Consider the following 13,152-nt stretch of genomic DNA (forward strand, 5'->3'; position numbering starts at 1 on the left):
GCACGACGGGAACTGTTTGCTGAGCAGCACCTGGTTGAAGGTTGACGCGAGGACGTCGGCTGCCGTGTCTGGTAGCTGCTTCAGCATTAAGTTCGTTACGTCATCTGGTCCACCTGCTTTTTTAGCATTTAGGTGGCGAAGTTGCAGCTTGACTTCGTCTGCTGTTATCGGCGGAATGGCGTCTTCTACCTCGTCATACTCCGCATCGAAGAAGACGGGGAGGCGTTCTTCTACCATCTGGATGTGGGCGGCGTCTATCGGGTCGTCGACCGGAGTGAAATTCGCGGCGAACGCGTCCGCTAGGGCTTCTGCCTTCGCGTTCGGCTCGCTCACGAATTCGGCTCCCACTTGCAGCGGCGGAATCCGTTGCATACGGCGCAGGTAGCCTTTTACGGCTTTCCACGCCGAGCCGTCTTCGATGTTTAGTTGCGCCACCTTGCGCGCCCACTCCTGATTGCGGTGCGTGTCGACATCAGCCTTGATATGCCGGCACAATCTATTTAATTCTCGCTTTGTGGCTCGATTTCTTGTCCTCTGCCACTCGCGCTGTAGTCGGTTCTTTTGCGCTATAGCCTCCCGGATGTGTCGTGGCAGAGGGTGTGGCCGGCAGTCGATGTTGGCGTCGTCTCTGACAGGCGTGGCCGCTGCCGCGGCGTCAACTATCGACTGCCTGATGTGTTGAAGTGCTGCGTCTGCTCCTTGTTCCGCCGCGTCCGGTGTGGCCTCAAGGGAATCGGCGACGGCGTTGCGGAACTCGTCCCAGCTAATGTCTCGTATGTCGAGCCCTCTCCGCTGTCTTGGGAGAGCGTCGGCGTCGAGGTCAAATATGACCGGTACGTGGTCGGAGGACATCTTTGGCCGCGTACCGGCCGTGACGTGCAGGCGAGCGCCCTTGATGATCATAATATCCAGGATATCCGGGTGGCCCCGGTTCCGTGGATATATTGTCGGTTCGTGAGGACCGATGACGACAGCTTCGTGGCGTTCCGCGACATGGAGTAAGCGCCGCCCGCTTGTGTTGGTCGTCCTGCTGTTCCAGACCGCATGCTTCGCGTTGAAGTCTCCCCCTAGTATGATTTTACCGGGGAGAGCCAGCAACTTGTTGTAGTCTCCCGGTAGGAGCGCTCCTCTAGGCGGTCTGTAGACAGCGACGAACGTTATGGCGCCGTGTGCCGTCTCCACTGATACGGCAGTCGCTTCTGTTTTTGCCAGTTCCGGTATTTGGACGCGGTGGTGTCGTAGCGTCCTCCGTACATATACCGCTGTGCCGCCTCCGTGTGTTTGCCTGTCGTCCCTGTAGCATTCGTAGTTCGCTACGCCGACTCGGACGCCAGGCTTAAGCCACGTTTCGGTGACGAGACATACGTCGATGTTTTCGTCCCGTATAAGCTGCCGGAATTCGCCTGCCTGCTTAAGGAGTCCCTCGGCGTTGAACACGCAGGCTGTTAAACTCCTTAGCGCTTCAGGCATGATGGCTGCATGGTTGGATGGCGGATGCAACTTTCTGCACCACGGCCAGGAGCTCAGTCATCTGCTGCATCATTGTTTCCATGCAGCTGAGCATCCGTTCCACGCGGGCTTCATTGGCAGCGGTGCCGCCGACAACATGGCGCGCGTTGGTCTCCATTTGTCCGCCATCTTGTTGGGCGCCGACAGTATGGCGGGGCGCCGTGGGACGCCGCCATCTTGGCTCCGGGAAGTCCTTGGGGCTCGTAAGGTCAGGCGCGGCTGCCGGTGGTTGGTCCGCTGCGCGTGCCGGCGGGGCCGGGAAGGCTCGCGCTGATTGGTCCGCGACGCGCTGGGTCGCTGCAGGGAGGGGAGCCTGGCGCTGCTGGGGTGCAGCGGCCGGGACTACCTGCCTGCGCGGCAGCGCTGTGGGCGGGGCAACGGCGCTTTGTCCTGCAGATGGGCCAGCTGCCGGCTGGGCTGCGGTAGGCGGAGTCTGTCCGCCATTTCTCGTCGATGCGTGCGGAGCGGGGGCTCCATTTTGTGGCGCCGCATTGTCTGCGACTTGGCGCGCTTTTTCGGTCGTTGCCCTGCCTCGGCGGCCGCCTCTCCTGTTGTTCCGCTTCTTCCGGGGCTGGGTACTGCGTTGGCGGGAACTCTGCCTTTGTGTTCCATTGTCTTCGTTCCCGCGCGGCCAGTGTCGCGGGCGGGCGCGGACGGCCGAGAGAGCGGCCGCCACTCTGCGCGCCGCCGCGCCGCGCCTCCCGCGCTTGCTACCGCCCAACGTCCGACAGCCTGTGCGGAGCAGCCCCAAACCTGCGCCACAACCGCCCGCGCCTTTCAAACCACCGAGGATGGGGCTACACACAGCCACACCACAGTCGCCAACCAGTCGCCACGGCAGCGCCGCAAACCACGGCCAAACTGCAGCTACCGCGCGCTACAGCCTGGGTCGGCCCGCCGAGAATCGCCGCCCCCGCCCAAATGCCGCCCCCACAGCCCCAGCCGACGACCCGCCACAATGGCCAAACCTTCGGCAAAACTCCCACACCGTCGCCGCGGCAGCCCGGCCAGCGCGGCCGGCGCCACAGCCACACAAGCCGAGGCGTGCGGCGATGACGGCCGTGCAAACGCGCCTCCGCCGCCCCATCGCCTTCCGTCGCCCTCCCGCCGTTTCCCGATCGGCCCGCAGCCGTCGGGCCACATCGCGCGCCGTCCTCCTCCTCTCGCCCGCCAACATTCACAGCCGTTTCTCAACAATTGCCCGCCGCAAACGGACGCCGCCTGCGCAACAGGCGCCGCCGCCCCTCGCCGCTTCCGACCCAACCCCTCGACCGAGGCAAACCGCAATCCGAATCTACAGACCAACCCAATCTGCCGTCAGCACACACGACAGCCGACCTTACACTTTACGCGTTACACATTACGTTTACACGTCTAGGTTAGGTTAGGTTAGGTTAGGTGGACGTGGGTTAGGTTAAGGGGACTTGGGTTAGGTTAAGCGTCAAACTTAGGTTAAGCATTCAAACACGTCAGGCGTCAGAGGTTAGGTTAGGTTAGGTTACACGTTAGGTTAAGGGGTCAGTGCTAGGTTAAGAAGCGCCAAACGTAGGTTAAAAAAGCGTTCAAACCGTGAGGCGTGAGCCGGACAGCTTACCTTACGTAGACGTTAGGGGCTCACAGGCTGAGCTCACCTCGCCACACCACAGGTTAGGTTCGGTTCGCTCGGCTCAGCGTAAAGCGCCGAGGTCAGGGTTACGTTCGTTCACCTTCGGGCGCCACACTTTCGGTTGAAAGGTCGCGACGGGACGACGTCGGCAGGCGCGCCGCAAACGAACAAAAACGTACAGACGACGTCGAAAACCGCCGACAGACGGGGGAGCAGCACGACCACGACCAGATACCGAGCGCGAACGAGACACACGCGAACCACCCCCACCGGCCAAAGGGCACCACACAACAACCCAGAGCACCACGTGTCGACACCAGAGCAACCCGCCGCTCACGCGACATGGCTGGCACCGAAGGGCAACCGCCCGCAACTGCGCTTTCCGCGCCGGCCCGGATGCACGTCGTGCTACAACAACACCACTACCGTACACAGCCGCTGTTCACAACATCACTATCATGCGCGCCCGCGGCTCGCCGCCGTCGCAGTCGCAGTCGCAGCCCCAACGCCAGCACTTTTGCACCACCATTCACACGCACCGCAACACAGCTCGCCGACACAGCCGAACAAAACAAACACCACACAACAACAGCAACAACGCCGCCGCCTCTACTTGTGCCGGCGACCCACCCCGCCGATGGCGCACCTTTCGCCAGCCGGCAAATCGACACACACACACCCACCCACCCACCCACCCCCCGGGGCCCAGTGCAAAAACAAAACACACAAAAACAAAAAAACAAAACAAAAACAAACGACACGGGAAGCGCACACCGCCACTTCGCGCGCACGCCACCAACCAGTCGTCGCGTCTCAAATAACAAAATAAACTACTAACAACTAGGGCAACACAAAACAAAAACGCCTCGCACGAACCGCCCACAACAAAAAAGGACAAGCACACGCACAGCCTCTGCTGACGACCACGACGCAGCGGCACGCTGCTCCTGTCCCGCGCCCCGCGCCCCACTCGATTCACAACTCACGCGACACCGTCAACGACGGGCTCGCTTCCCGCAACCTACCACCTTTCCGCCACGACGCACAGCCACAGCCCCAGCCCCAGCCCCACCCGACGACGCCCGTGGCAACCACTGCACTTTCACCACCGCCTCCCCCTTCCCCCCCCAAAACACACACACACACAGCCAGCCAAAAACGCACTCGCGACCCACACATGCACGTGCATCGGCACACGCCAACCACACGCAAGGCTCGAAACGAAACCGGCGTCCTTCCACGTTGCCATCAAGCTACGCGACACAAGACACAAGGAACCAACACAACAGCCGGCCCCACTAATTCCCACTCTCACGCCGCAAAAAGCACACCGAAACCGCCAAACGCACGCACATTCCCCTTCGCACTGACAACGACCGGCTCGCTACCACACACCTCTCGGCAGCCGTTTCACGCCAATTCGCCACACCGCCCACACAGTCGACAAGCGCCCGCCCTGTACGGCACACGCAACGACGCAGCGCAGCAAAGGGCGCCCGCAACACATACCTCTCCGCCGCCCGACGCGCCAACCGCCACACCACACCACACCGCCAGCCACTCGCAAATTGTGCACTGCCACCAGCCACACGTCCAACACGCCGCGCCGCCTCCGGCCACCCGCCAGGGGGCGCTCACGTCCGCGACAACAGCGCGGCCCGCCGGGCCGGGCCGAACCGAACCGAGCCGCCGCTGCTCTGCACTCGGCACGGCCACACCCTGCTGCAGACCGGGCTCGTCTCTCTGTACGCGTCTGCCTGCGCATCAACACAACACGACCTTTTTTTTTTTCTCTCTACCGCCATCCCTTCTTCTCGCGTTTTACTCGTTGTTGCAGCAGCGGCGCACACCTACACATCCACAGCCCCAGCCGAGCCGGCCTCACCTCAGGGCCCGCCGCCAGCGTCTCCTCCTCGGGCACAGGTGCGGTGCTGTGGCCGCCCATCCAACCGCATTGCTGGCCGTCCAGCCACCAGGCGTTCCCACTGCCGCGAGCCACGCCGCGCACCGACCCTGCTGCAGAAAACGAAGCATAGCCAGAGACCGACCGATACACAAAGCAAGCCGTCGCCTCGCCTCTTGTCCTTCCTGCCTTCCTTCCGCCCCCGCCCTTCTCACACCACCGCCTCTCCACTTTCGCCCCCCCCTCCTTTTTTTTTGTTTTTTTTTGTCTTCTTCTTTCTTTCTTTCTTTCTTTCTTTCTTTCTTTCTTTCTTTCTTTCTTTCTTTCTTTCTTTGGCCCTCTCTCCTTCCCGCCATGGCGGTTACGGCACCGCCTGCAGCGGCAGATTTTTTTGCGCCCACACGCCTACTCCTACCACCATTAACCTTGCCCTGCCCTGCCCTGCCCATCAACGTCGCAGTCGAACCGACGCTTGCCAACACACTGCCCACGTTCCTTTCTCTTTTCGGCCTACGCCCATTACGCGCCGCCGCCACAGCACCTTCCCTTCCCACAGCACACCGACGTCATCACACGCACCCAAAACAGGGGCCACGACCGTGTTCCTCGCCCACTCCCATCCCGCACGGTACGCACATTCCCAACCACTAACCGCGCACCCTCCCTTTCCAATCTGTGTGTCTCTGTGTCTGTGTCCTGTCCGCGCGTGACGCCTCTCAACATCCGCCGTCCCCCGTCCCGTTTTCGCCCCCATGCCGTCGTCGCGCCGCCTCCTCCCCGTCCACCGCCGCCCCTGTCCGCCCCGCACCACACCATACACCGCTGCTTGTCCCGGCCGTTGCCACCAAAGGCGCCGACCGCAAACGCGCCACGCCGCAGCCCCCGTGCGTCTCGCGCTCGCTTGCATCTCCGTGCCGACGCTGCCTCTCTTCCCGCTCGCACTCGACCTCGACAACACAGTCTTTGGCTCCGCCACTGCGTGTTCCGGTGGTACGCACGCTGCAACACGTATGTATTCATTACCAGAGCGATGGCGAGCCATGACAGCATCTCTGTCTGACCAGAGAGTTATTTATCGTTGCTAGTCGGCGCTTGGACCGCGCCAGACGACAGTATTGGCACGCACCGGGTCGCCAGGAACAGTTGTTATATACATTGTAGCGCGAGTCGGGAGAGGTAGTAGTCGGTCGACAGTAGTAGCGGGTGGACGGTTGTACTGAGCGGGCGTCGGCGGCGTGCTCTGCTCGTCTCGCGACTCTGGTCACGGTTCGGGACGGTGTATAGTATATTGTGTTATAATCAAAAGGTAGTGTGAAGCTGCATTGCGCAAATCTGATAACGTATGTTCATTGTACTTATTTTGTTCAACAACAAAAGCCCCACTATTACTTTTTTCTAAAGTAACTTTTGTCTTTTAACGAAAAACATTCACTTTTTAAAGACTACTTCCTATGGCATTTCCCTCCAAGGAGTGCAATTAATTACCAGCCAGCACTCATTCATTGCACACAGCTGTGTAAGGGGTATCTACAATTGAGGAGCGGATATGAATGCAATTTTTTTGTTTTTTTTTTTTTTGTTTTTTGTGTGTGTTGTAACCTCCCCGCAAAATTTAAAATAATGGACAATGTTATTTACGGATGCTAATGGACATTGCGCTAATTGTAACCTCGCCCACAATGAGAGGTATTGAAAATGGCAACGAAAATGTGAAATTCGCAATCTGACTCAAATATAAATTCTTCACAACATTTAACGTCCGTTCAGTGACAAGAAACTTCAATTAAACCGAAATATCGGTCTTTGGCCCTGTGCAAAACAATCAGAATTAACGTCTTACCTCCGAATAAATGGATGTCACATTTCTGCTCTTGTTGTTGCGCAGCGCTTGGAGGAACTGCATTGCAAATAATAATATTCTCTTTTTTTGTGATTTTAGTGAAATTTTTCTTCAAAGAAGTGGAATGAAATGTGAAGTGCAACGAACTCTTTAGTTCAATAAAAAATTAAATGTTTGAAAAATGCTTTTGAAATACAAATTATTATTGGGGAACTTGTTGGAGAATAATTACAATAAATACAAAAATTTTTCATTATCTAATGATTATATTAATTAACAGTATACCTTATTCACCATCTTGACCAGTGTTGCCGACCGCCTACATCACACAACCGCACTCGGCTCCTACTACTGACCGACCGCTCTGCATGACGACTATTAGCGTACTGCACGCGACGACTACCGACAGAGTACAGCCCTCAACTACACAGAGCTACAGACTCGCAACGACTGACTGACTGACTGACTGACTGAGAACCGCTCGCAACACTCGCGCAGTCCAGCGCAAACTCTCTGGTCACAGATGCTACAATGTCTCGCCATCGCTGCTATGTTACATACGTGTTTCAGTGTCTTTTTCATTGGGGTAACGATCTTTGGCTCTTTTTATTCTGAATACAGGGCCAAAGGTCAACGCTGCTGCCCTTATACAATTTATCAGGTTTCATTGTGTCTGTTGCAATGTTACATACGGTTCATTCTTTCATTAATATTATCGTTGGGTTTGTTTTGTAGGGACGTTAACATTCTGGCACATTTTTATTACCATCGGACTCTCTGCTATTTGTGCAGGGAGGTTATACCTGGGTCCATTTCCATTTCCATTTACATTTTAATATTGATAGACTTTTTGTTTTCTTTTTTGTTTCTTGTTGTTTTTCCTTCTTTTTTTTTGCTGTTTTTTTTTTCTTTTGTTTTGTTTTGTTTTTCCCGCTCTCACCACCACCGCCGCATCACGCCTTCCGTTTTCTTGGTTTCTTTTCTGTTCTTCAACTGCTTCAACATCACCGCGCCCCATTTCCACACCACAGCCATCAGCCTCCAAGACGGGCAGGCGCAGTGTGCCATTTCCGGCGCACAAGCACACCCGTACGGTACTCTCCTCGCCCCCACGCCACCAACAACACAGCGACCACGCGGCTTTCAGGCATGGCACGGCACGGCACCGGCGAAATGCGCCGCCCCCGCCCCCTCCGCGCATCCGTCCGTCCGTCTCGCCACGTTCACTGACAGCCGCGTCTGCGGCTACACCACGACAACCACAACACAACACCGCTCCCCTCCCTGGCAACTCATTGTTTTTCTCCTCCTCTTTTGCACAAACCACAACGCCGAGCACAGGCGCAAGCCACCCACACCGCGCCCCTCCCCGTCCCGTCTTTGGCCGCCGCTCCTCGTTTCCTCGTTTGCCCCCTCCCATCTCCCGAAATGCCATGCCAGCAGCGTTACGCATGCCCCTCCCCTGTCCACACAACACTACCGCCAAACGAACAGCCTTCCGGGCCACATGCAGGGCACGCCCACCTCCAAACACTGCCAATTCACGGACGCGCGCACACACACACACACACACACACACTCACTTTCTCGACACCTTTCTGTACGGAGGGTGCGTCATCTCGACCGTGACAGAGTGACGGCAACTATCGACGATCCATTTCCCCCCACTGGTAAAACATGTCCACTAACACCTACATACATCATTCAAGTACACAGACAATAGCATACACACAATGGGAGGGCACACGAACATGGACGGCACGGCACTGTCATACACTCTTCCTCAGAACCATATCAACAAACGTTACGTACATCCGGGAAAGCGAAAGCGAAAGCAAAGGCAAAGCCCAATGCAGCCGTCAAAGGTAACGTTCACCACGGCAGACACTTGCAGCCGCGCCGCCGTTAAACGCATTTCAGTGCGGCTCCAATACGCCTCCGACACGGGAACGTTCCGTTGCTCTACGAATGCGTTTCTCCCCTTTTTCCCTTCCTCTCTCTTTTGCCCCCCCTCCTTGCACTCTTGCCTCATTCCTCACGTTCTGCCCAGACATTCGACCGATCAAAGTCAACCTTTCGTTACCGTTCTCAGCGCGACGGTGTACAACAGTATGACGGGTGTGCCCAAGACTTCGGTTCAGTTGCGTGACGCCGGTCTATCGCGCCGATCGACAGTTACTCAAGGGGGCGACGGATCGGACCACGTCACCGACACACAAAACACTTTCAAACAAACAAATACATACCGGATGGACACAGACAAACACGTGTACAGACATTCGCCAAACAAACGACGACCGCCGCCGCCGCCGTCGTCGTCGTCTAGCGTCGCGCTTACTGTACTGCACTGGACACGCGTGCATCTTGAATGACGACATCGGTGTGCGTGCGTCGTACGCAATCAGTCAGACACGGCTATCAAAAATCAGAGTCGAATGGTACATCATCGTGCGTGTCGCCGTACACGTACAGTACAATACAACAACAATGCGTCTTAATGGCACGTTCATTTCAACGTCACTCACACACCTCCACGCTGCAGTTACGTCGCACCATTGTCAAACTCGGCGTACAGCAAAGGGAATAGTGGGCGGCAAAAACAAACAAAAAAACAACCAAACAAAAACATTTCACATTTCACCCTCGCCATGTATGATGTGCAAAAAACAAACCCGCAAACGGCCGTCGTTACGGTGACACAAAAGTCGCCGATCGCACTGTCCCCCCCCCCTCGCAGACAGGTAACACACACCAACACCAATGGGTCAAAACCACTCCAACGAGGCGTGCCACCATTCCACGCCACGGCGACCAACCTCGTGGCCGTACCCCGCAACACGCTTTGACGCGCCCCCCCACCCACAATCAAAATGCACACATACATCACAGCCGTCCACACAAACAACAACAACAATTCCGCCCTTCCCGCAAAAGGCAAGTTGGTGGCCCTGAAAAGGGCCGTTTTGCCGCTCTCGCAACGGAGGAGCCTTCTCCATCCTTCCTTCCATTCCAGAGCCACCTCCTTACTTGGAGCTCGTGTACTTGGTCACCGCCTTCGTGCCCTCGCTCACGGCGTGCTTGGCCAGCTCGCCAGGCAGCAACAGCCGCACAGCGGTCTGGATCTCGCGGGACGTGATGGTCGAGCGCTTGTTGTAGTGCGCCAGGCGAGAAGCCTCGGCCGCAATGCGCTCGAAAATGTCGTTCACGAAGCTGTTCATGATGCTCATCGCCTTCGACGAGATGCCCGTGTCAGGGTGCACCTGCTTCAGCACCTTGTAGATGTAGATGGCATAGCTCTCCTTCCTCTTGCGCTTCTTCTTCTTGTCGCCCTTCGAAATGTTCTTCTGCGCCTTGCCAGCCTTCTTGGCGGCCTTCCCGCTAGTCTTGGGCGGCATCTCGAACGAGCGTACGGCAGCAGCAACACCAGTAGCAAGCGCTCCGCTCTAGTCAGCGTCTCCCCACACAGTGGCACCCGCCGCCAGCCGCCGCCGCACCTTTACCAGCTCGCCCTGTTGCGGCCGCCGACCAATGGGGCGCGCGCGCAACCGGCCGCCGCACCCGAGCCCATAAAGCACCCCCACCCCGGCTGCGCCGGCACGCACTCCGCTGCTCGACTCGCTGCCGCTCGCACCGGTCGTTTTCGTTTCCGTTTCGTGTGCACCGTCGCTAGCCCATCGCCATGTCCGGACGCGGAAAGGGAGGCAAAGTCAAGGGCAAGTCAAAGTCCCGCTCAAGCAGGGCTGGGCTCCAGTTCCCGGTCGGCAGAATCCACCGCCTCCTGCGCAAGGGAAACTACGCAGAGCGCGTCGGCGCCGGGGCGCCCGTCTACCTCGCCGCCGTCATGGAGTACCTCGCGGCTGAGGTGCTCGAGCTGGCCGGAAACGCGGCCCGCGACAACAAGAAGACGCGCATCATCCCGCGCCACCTGCAGCTTGCCATCCGCAACGACGAGGAGCTCAACAAGCTCCTGTCGGGCGTCACCATCGCACAGGGTGGTGTCCTGCCCAACATCCAGGCCGTCCTGCTGCCAAAGAAGACCGAGAAGAAGGCCTAAAGGAGGCCAGGCAATCGCAGCGCCGCGTGCTCCCCTGCACGCAACGCGCTTTGCCGGCTCGGCTCTGCTCGGCCCACAACAATCGGCCCTTTTCAGGGCCACCACACAAACCTACGTCCAAAGCAAAATTTCAGTCGTCCTCGCCGCACCTTGTTTTGTTTTAACTTTGCACTTTCACAGCACAGCCGCCGCCGGCGCACGTCCGCCATCTTGTCGTCCACACAGCCCGTGTGGCCCAACACACGCACACATTTTGCACGGTCGCAGTCGCCTTCCAAACGACAACGGCAGCAATAATGACCATTGTTAAAGGGAGGCGTGTCGACACACCGCCCTCCACTCCCGCGCGCAACGGCCGTCGACACGAACGAAACAGCTGATCCGGCCGCCTATGCCCACACGCCTTGCCTCGGAAACCCCAACGCCGCCGCAAACACACAGGGCCAAACGACGCAAGCAAATAATCACCGCCTCTCGCACAACAACACACAGCCCGCCATCTCCGTCGCGATCGACACACAATAACAAACACAAACGAAGCAGCTCCACACACAGCCAGCCACATGACACGTTTCCTTTCCTTCTCCCCTCCCAGTCACATCACGTCGCTCAAACGGAAAGAAAGAAACAAAGAGAGAAAGAAAGAAAGAAACAAACAACACAGCGCACACACGCAGCAACAACACAGACTCTTTCGCACTTTTCAACTTCCGAACAGTGTGGTGGCCCTGAAAAGGGCCGTTTTCTAGTCTCTCCCACCCACAAGCACGGCCGCGGGAAGGCCAGCGCCCGCTGCGACGCAGCCTAACCGCCGAAACCGTACAGGGTGCGCCCCTGCCTCTTCAGGGCGTACACCACGTCCATGGCCGTCACAGTCTTGCGCTTGGCGTGCTCAGTGTACGTCACCGCGTCGCGGATCACGTTCTCCAGGAACACCTTCAGCACCCCGCGGGTCTCCTCGTAGATCAGACCAGAGATGCGCTTCACGCCGCCCCTGCGAGCCAGGCGGCGGATGGCGGGCTTCGTGATGCCCTGGATGTTGTCGCGCAACACCTTGCGGTGCCGCTTGGCGCCACCCTTGCCGAGCCCCTTTCCTCCCTTGCCGCGGCCTGTCATCCTTCCTCGGGCAAAGCAAAACGTGCACAAACAGCAGCTGCAGCGGCTGGCGAGTCGGCTACGGTCTGCGCCCAGCGCGCCCGCCGCCCCCCTATATAGACTCTGGCCCGCCCTCCCCCCACCACGCGCAACCGAGGGCATATAAGCGCAGCACGGAGGCGCGCGGGCCCCCGTGGGTGCCGACCGGAGCGGACTGAGAGCCGCGCAGCAGCAGTCGTCGAGCGAGCGCAGTGCCCGCGCACCCACCCCACCCCCCACCACCATCGAGGGGGACACCGCAGCAGCCGCCGCTGAACAAAGCGCCAGCCCACGCGGTGACCAGCCGTCTCCGTCTTCTTCTTCAACATCATCAACAACAAGAAGGCATCACAGCCGAGCGCGAACGGCTGTTTCGGAGGAAGCAGAATTTGTCGTTGTGTAGCTACCAAACTCTGGTAGCGGCAAAATTGTCGTGTGCCACACACAGTGTCGTGCGGCAGAACTCTTCTGCCTCCTCCCAAGAGTAGGGAAAAATCCGTGCCAGGGCCGGTGGCGCCGCCCCGAAACCCGCGCACGTGTCGATTAGGGCCGTATTGGCACACGGATACCTTCAGGCAGAGGCAGTAGCCAACGCAAGGTGCCAACTAAGTGTGTAATCGGCACCCCAAACCACGACCACACTCACAGCAAGGCACTCACTGACTGACCCAGCAACATGAGCAGCGACAGTGACCAAGGACGTCCCCCACCACCGACCTACGCCAACAAGGCAGCGAGCCCCCCAGCCAGCCCAAGCCCGCCCCCATCACCAAACAGGAGCAGGACACCGAGCGAAACATCCTCCCAGGGAGACAGGCAAGAAGTCAGCGACCCTTGGCCTACAAAGTACGAACTTAAAAACCTCCCCAGAGGCACCAAGCACTCTGCGTTAGCCTCAGACATGAAAAAATTTTTAAAACAAGACTTTCTGAGGAGCATAACAGACTTTAAAACTAACCGCGAAGGGACGGCGGCATACATCTGGAGTCAGATGGGTGGCGCCGAGGGGGAAATCATGTACAAACTTAGGAGATCTGGGTACCCTGAGGTCACCGTTAACTCCAGACAAACAAGGGAACCGCGAGGATCCATAGGGAGACACAGGA

At 58.1% G+C, this 13,152-nt stretch overlaps 1 protein-coding gene across 1 annotated transcript; it reads right to left on the reverse strand.

Annotated features, from left to right (window-relative positions):
- Positions 1-1,462: 1,462 nt before the first annotated feature.
- On the reverse strand, positions 1,463-12,375 carry LOC126439375 (translation initiation factor IF-2-like). Its single transcript, XM_050090559.1, has 2 exons — positions 12,275-12,375; positions 1,463-2,087 (listed from the first exon to the last, which is right to left on the reverse strand). The coding sequence occupies exons 1-2, from the start codon at positions 12,373-12,375 to the stop codon at positions 1,463-1,465; spliced, it is 726 nt and encodes a 241-aa protein (XP_049946516.1).
- Positions 12,376-13,152: the final 777 nt, after the last annotated feature.

Source organism: Schistocerca serialis, unplaced genomic scaffold (genome assembly GCF_023864345.2).
Source record: "Schistocerca serialis cubense isolate TAMUIC-IGC-003099 unplaced genomic scaffold, iqSchSeri2.2 HiC_scaffold_1312, whole genome shotgun sequence".
NCBI lineage: Eukaryota > Metazoa > Arthropoda > Insecta > Orthoptera > Acrididae > Schistocerca > Schistocerca serialis.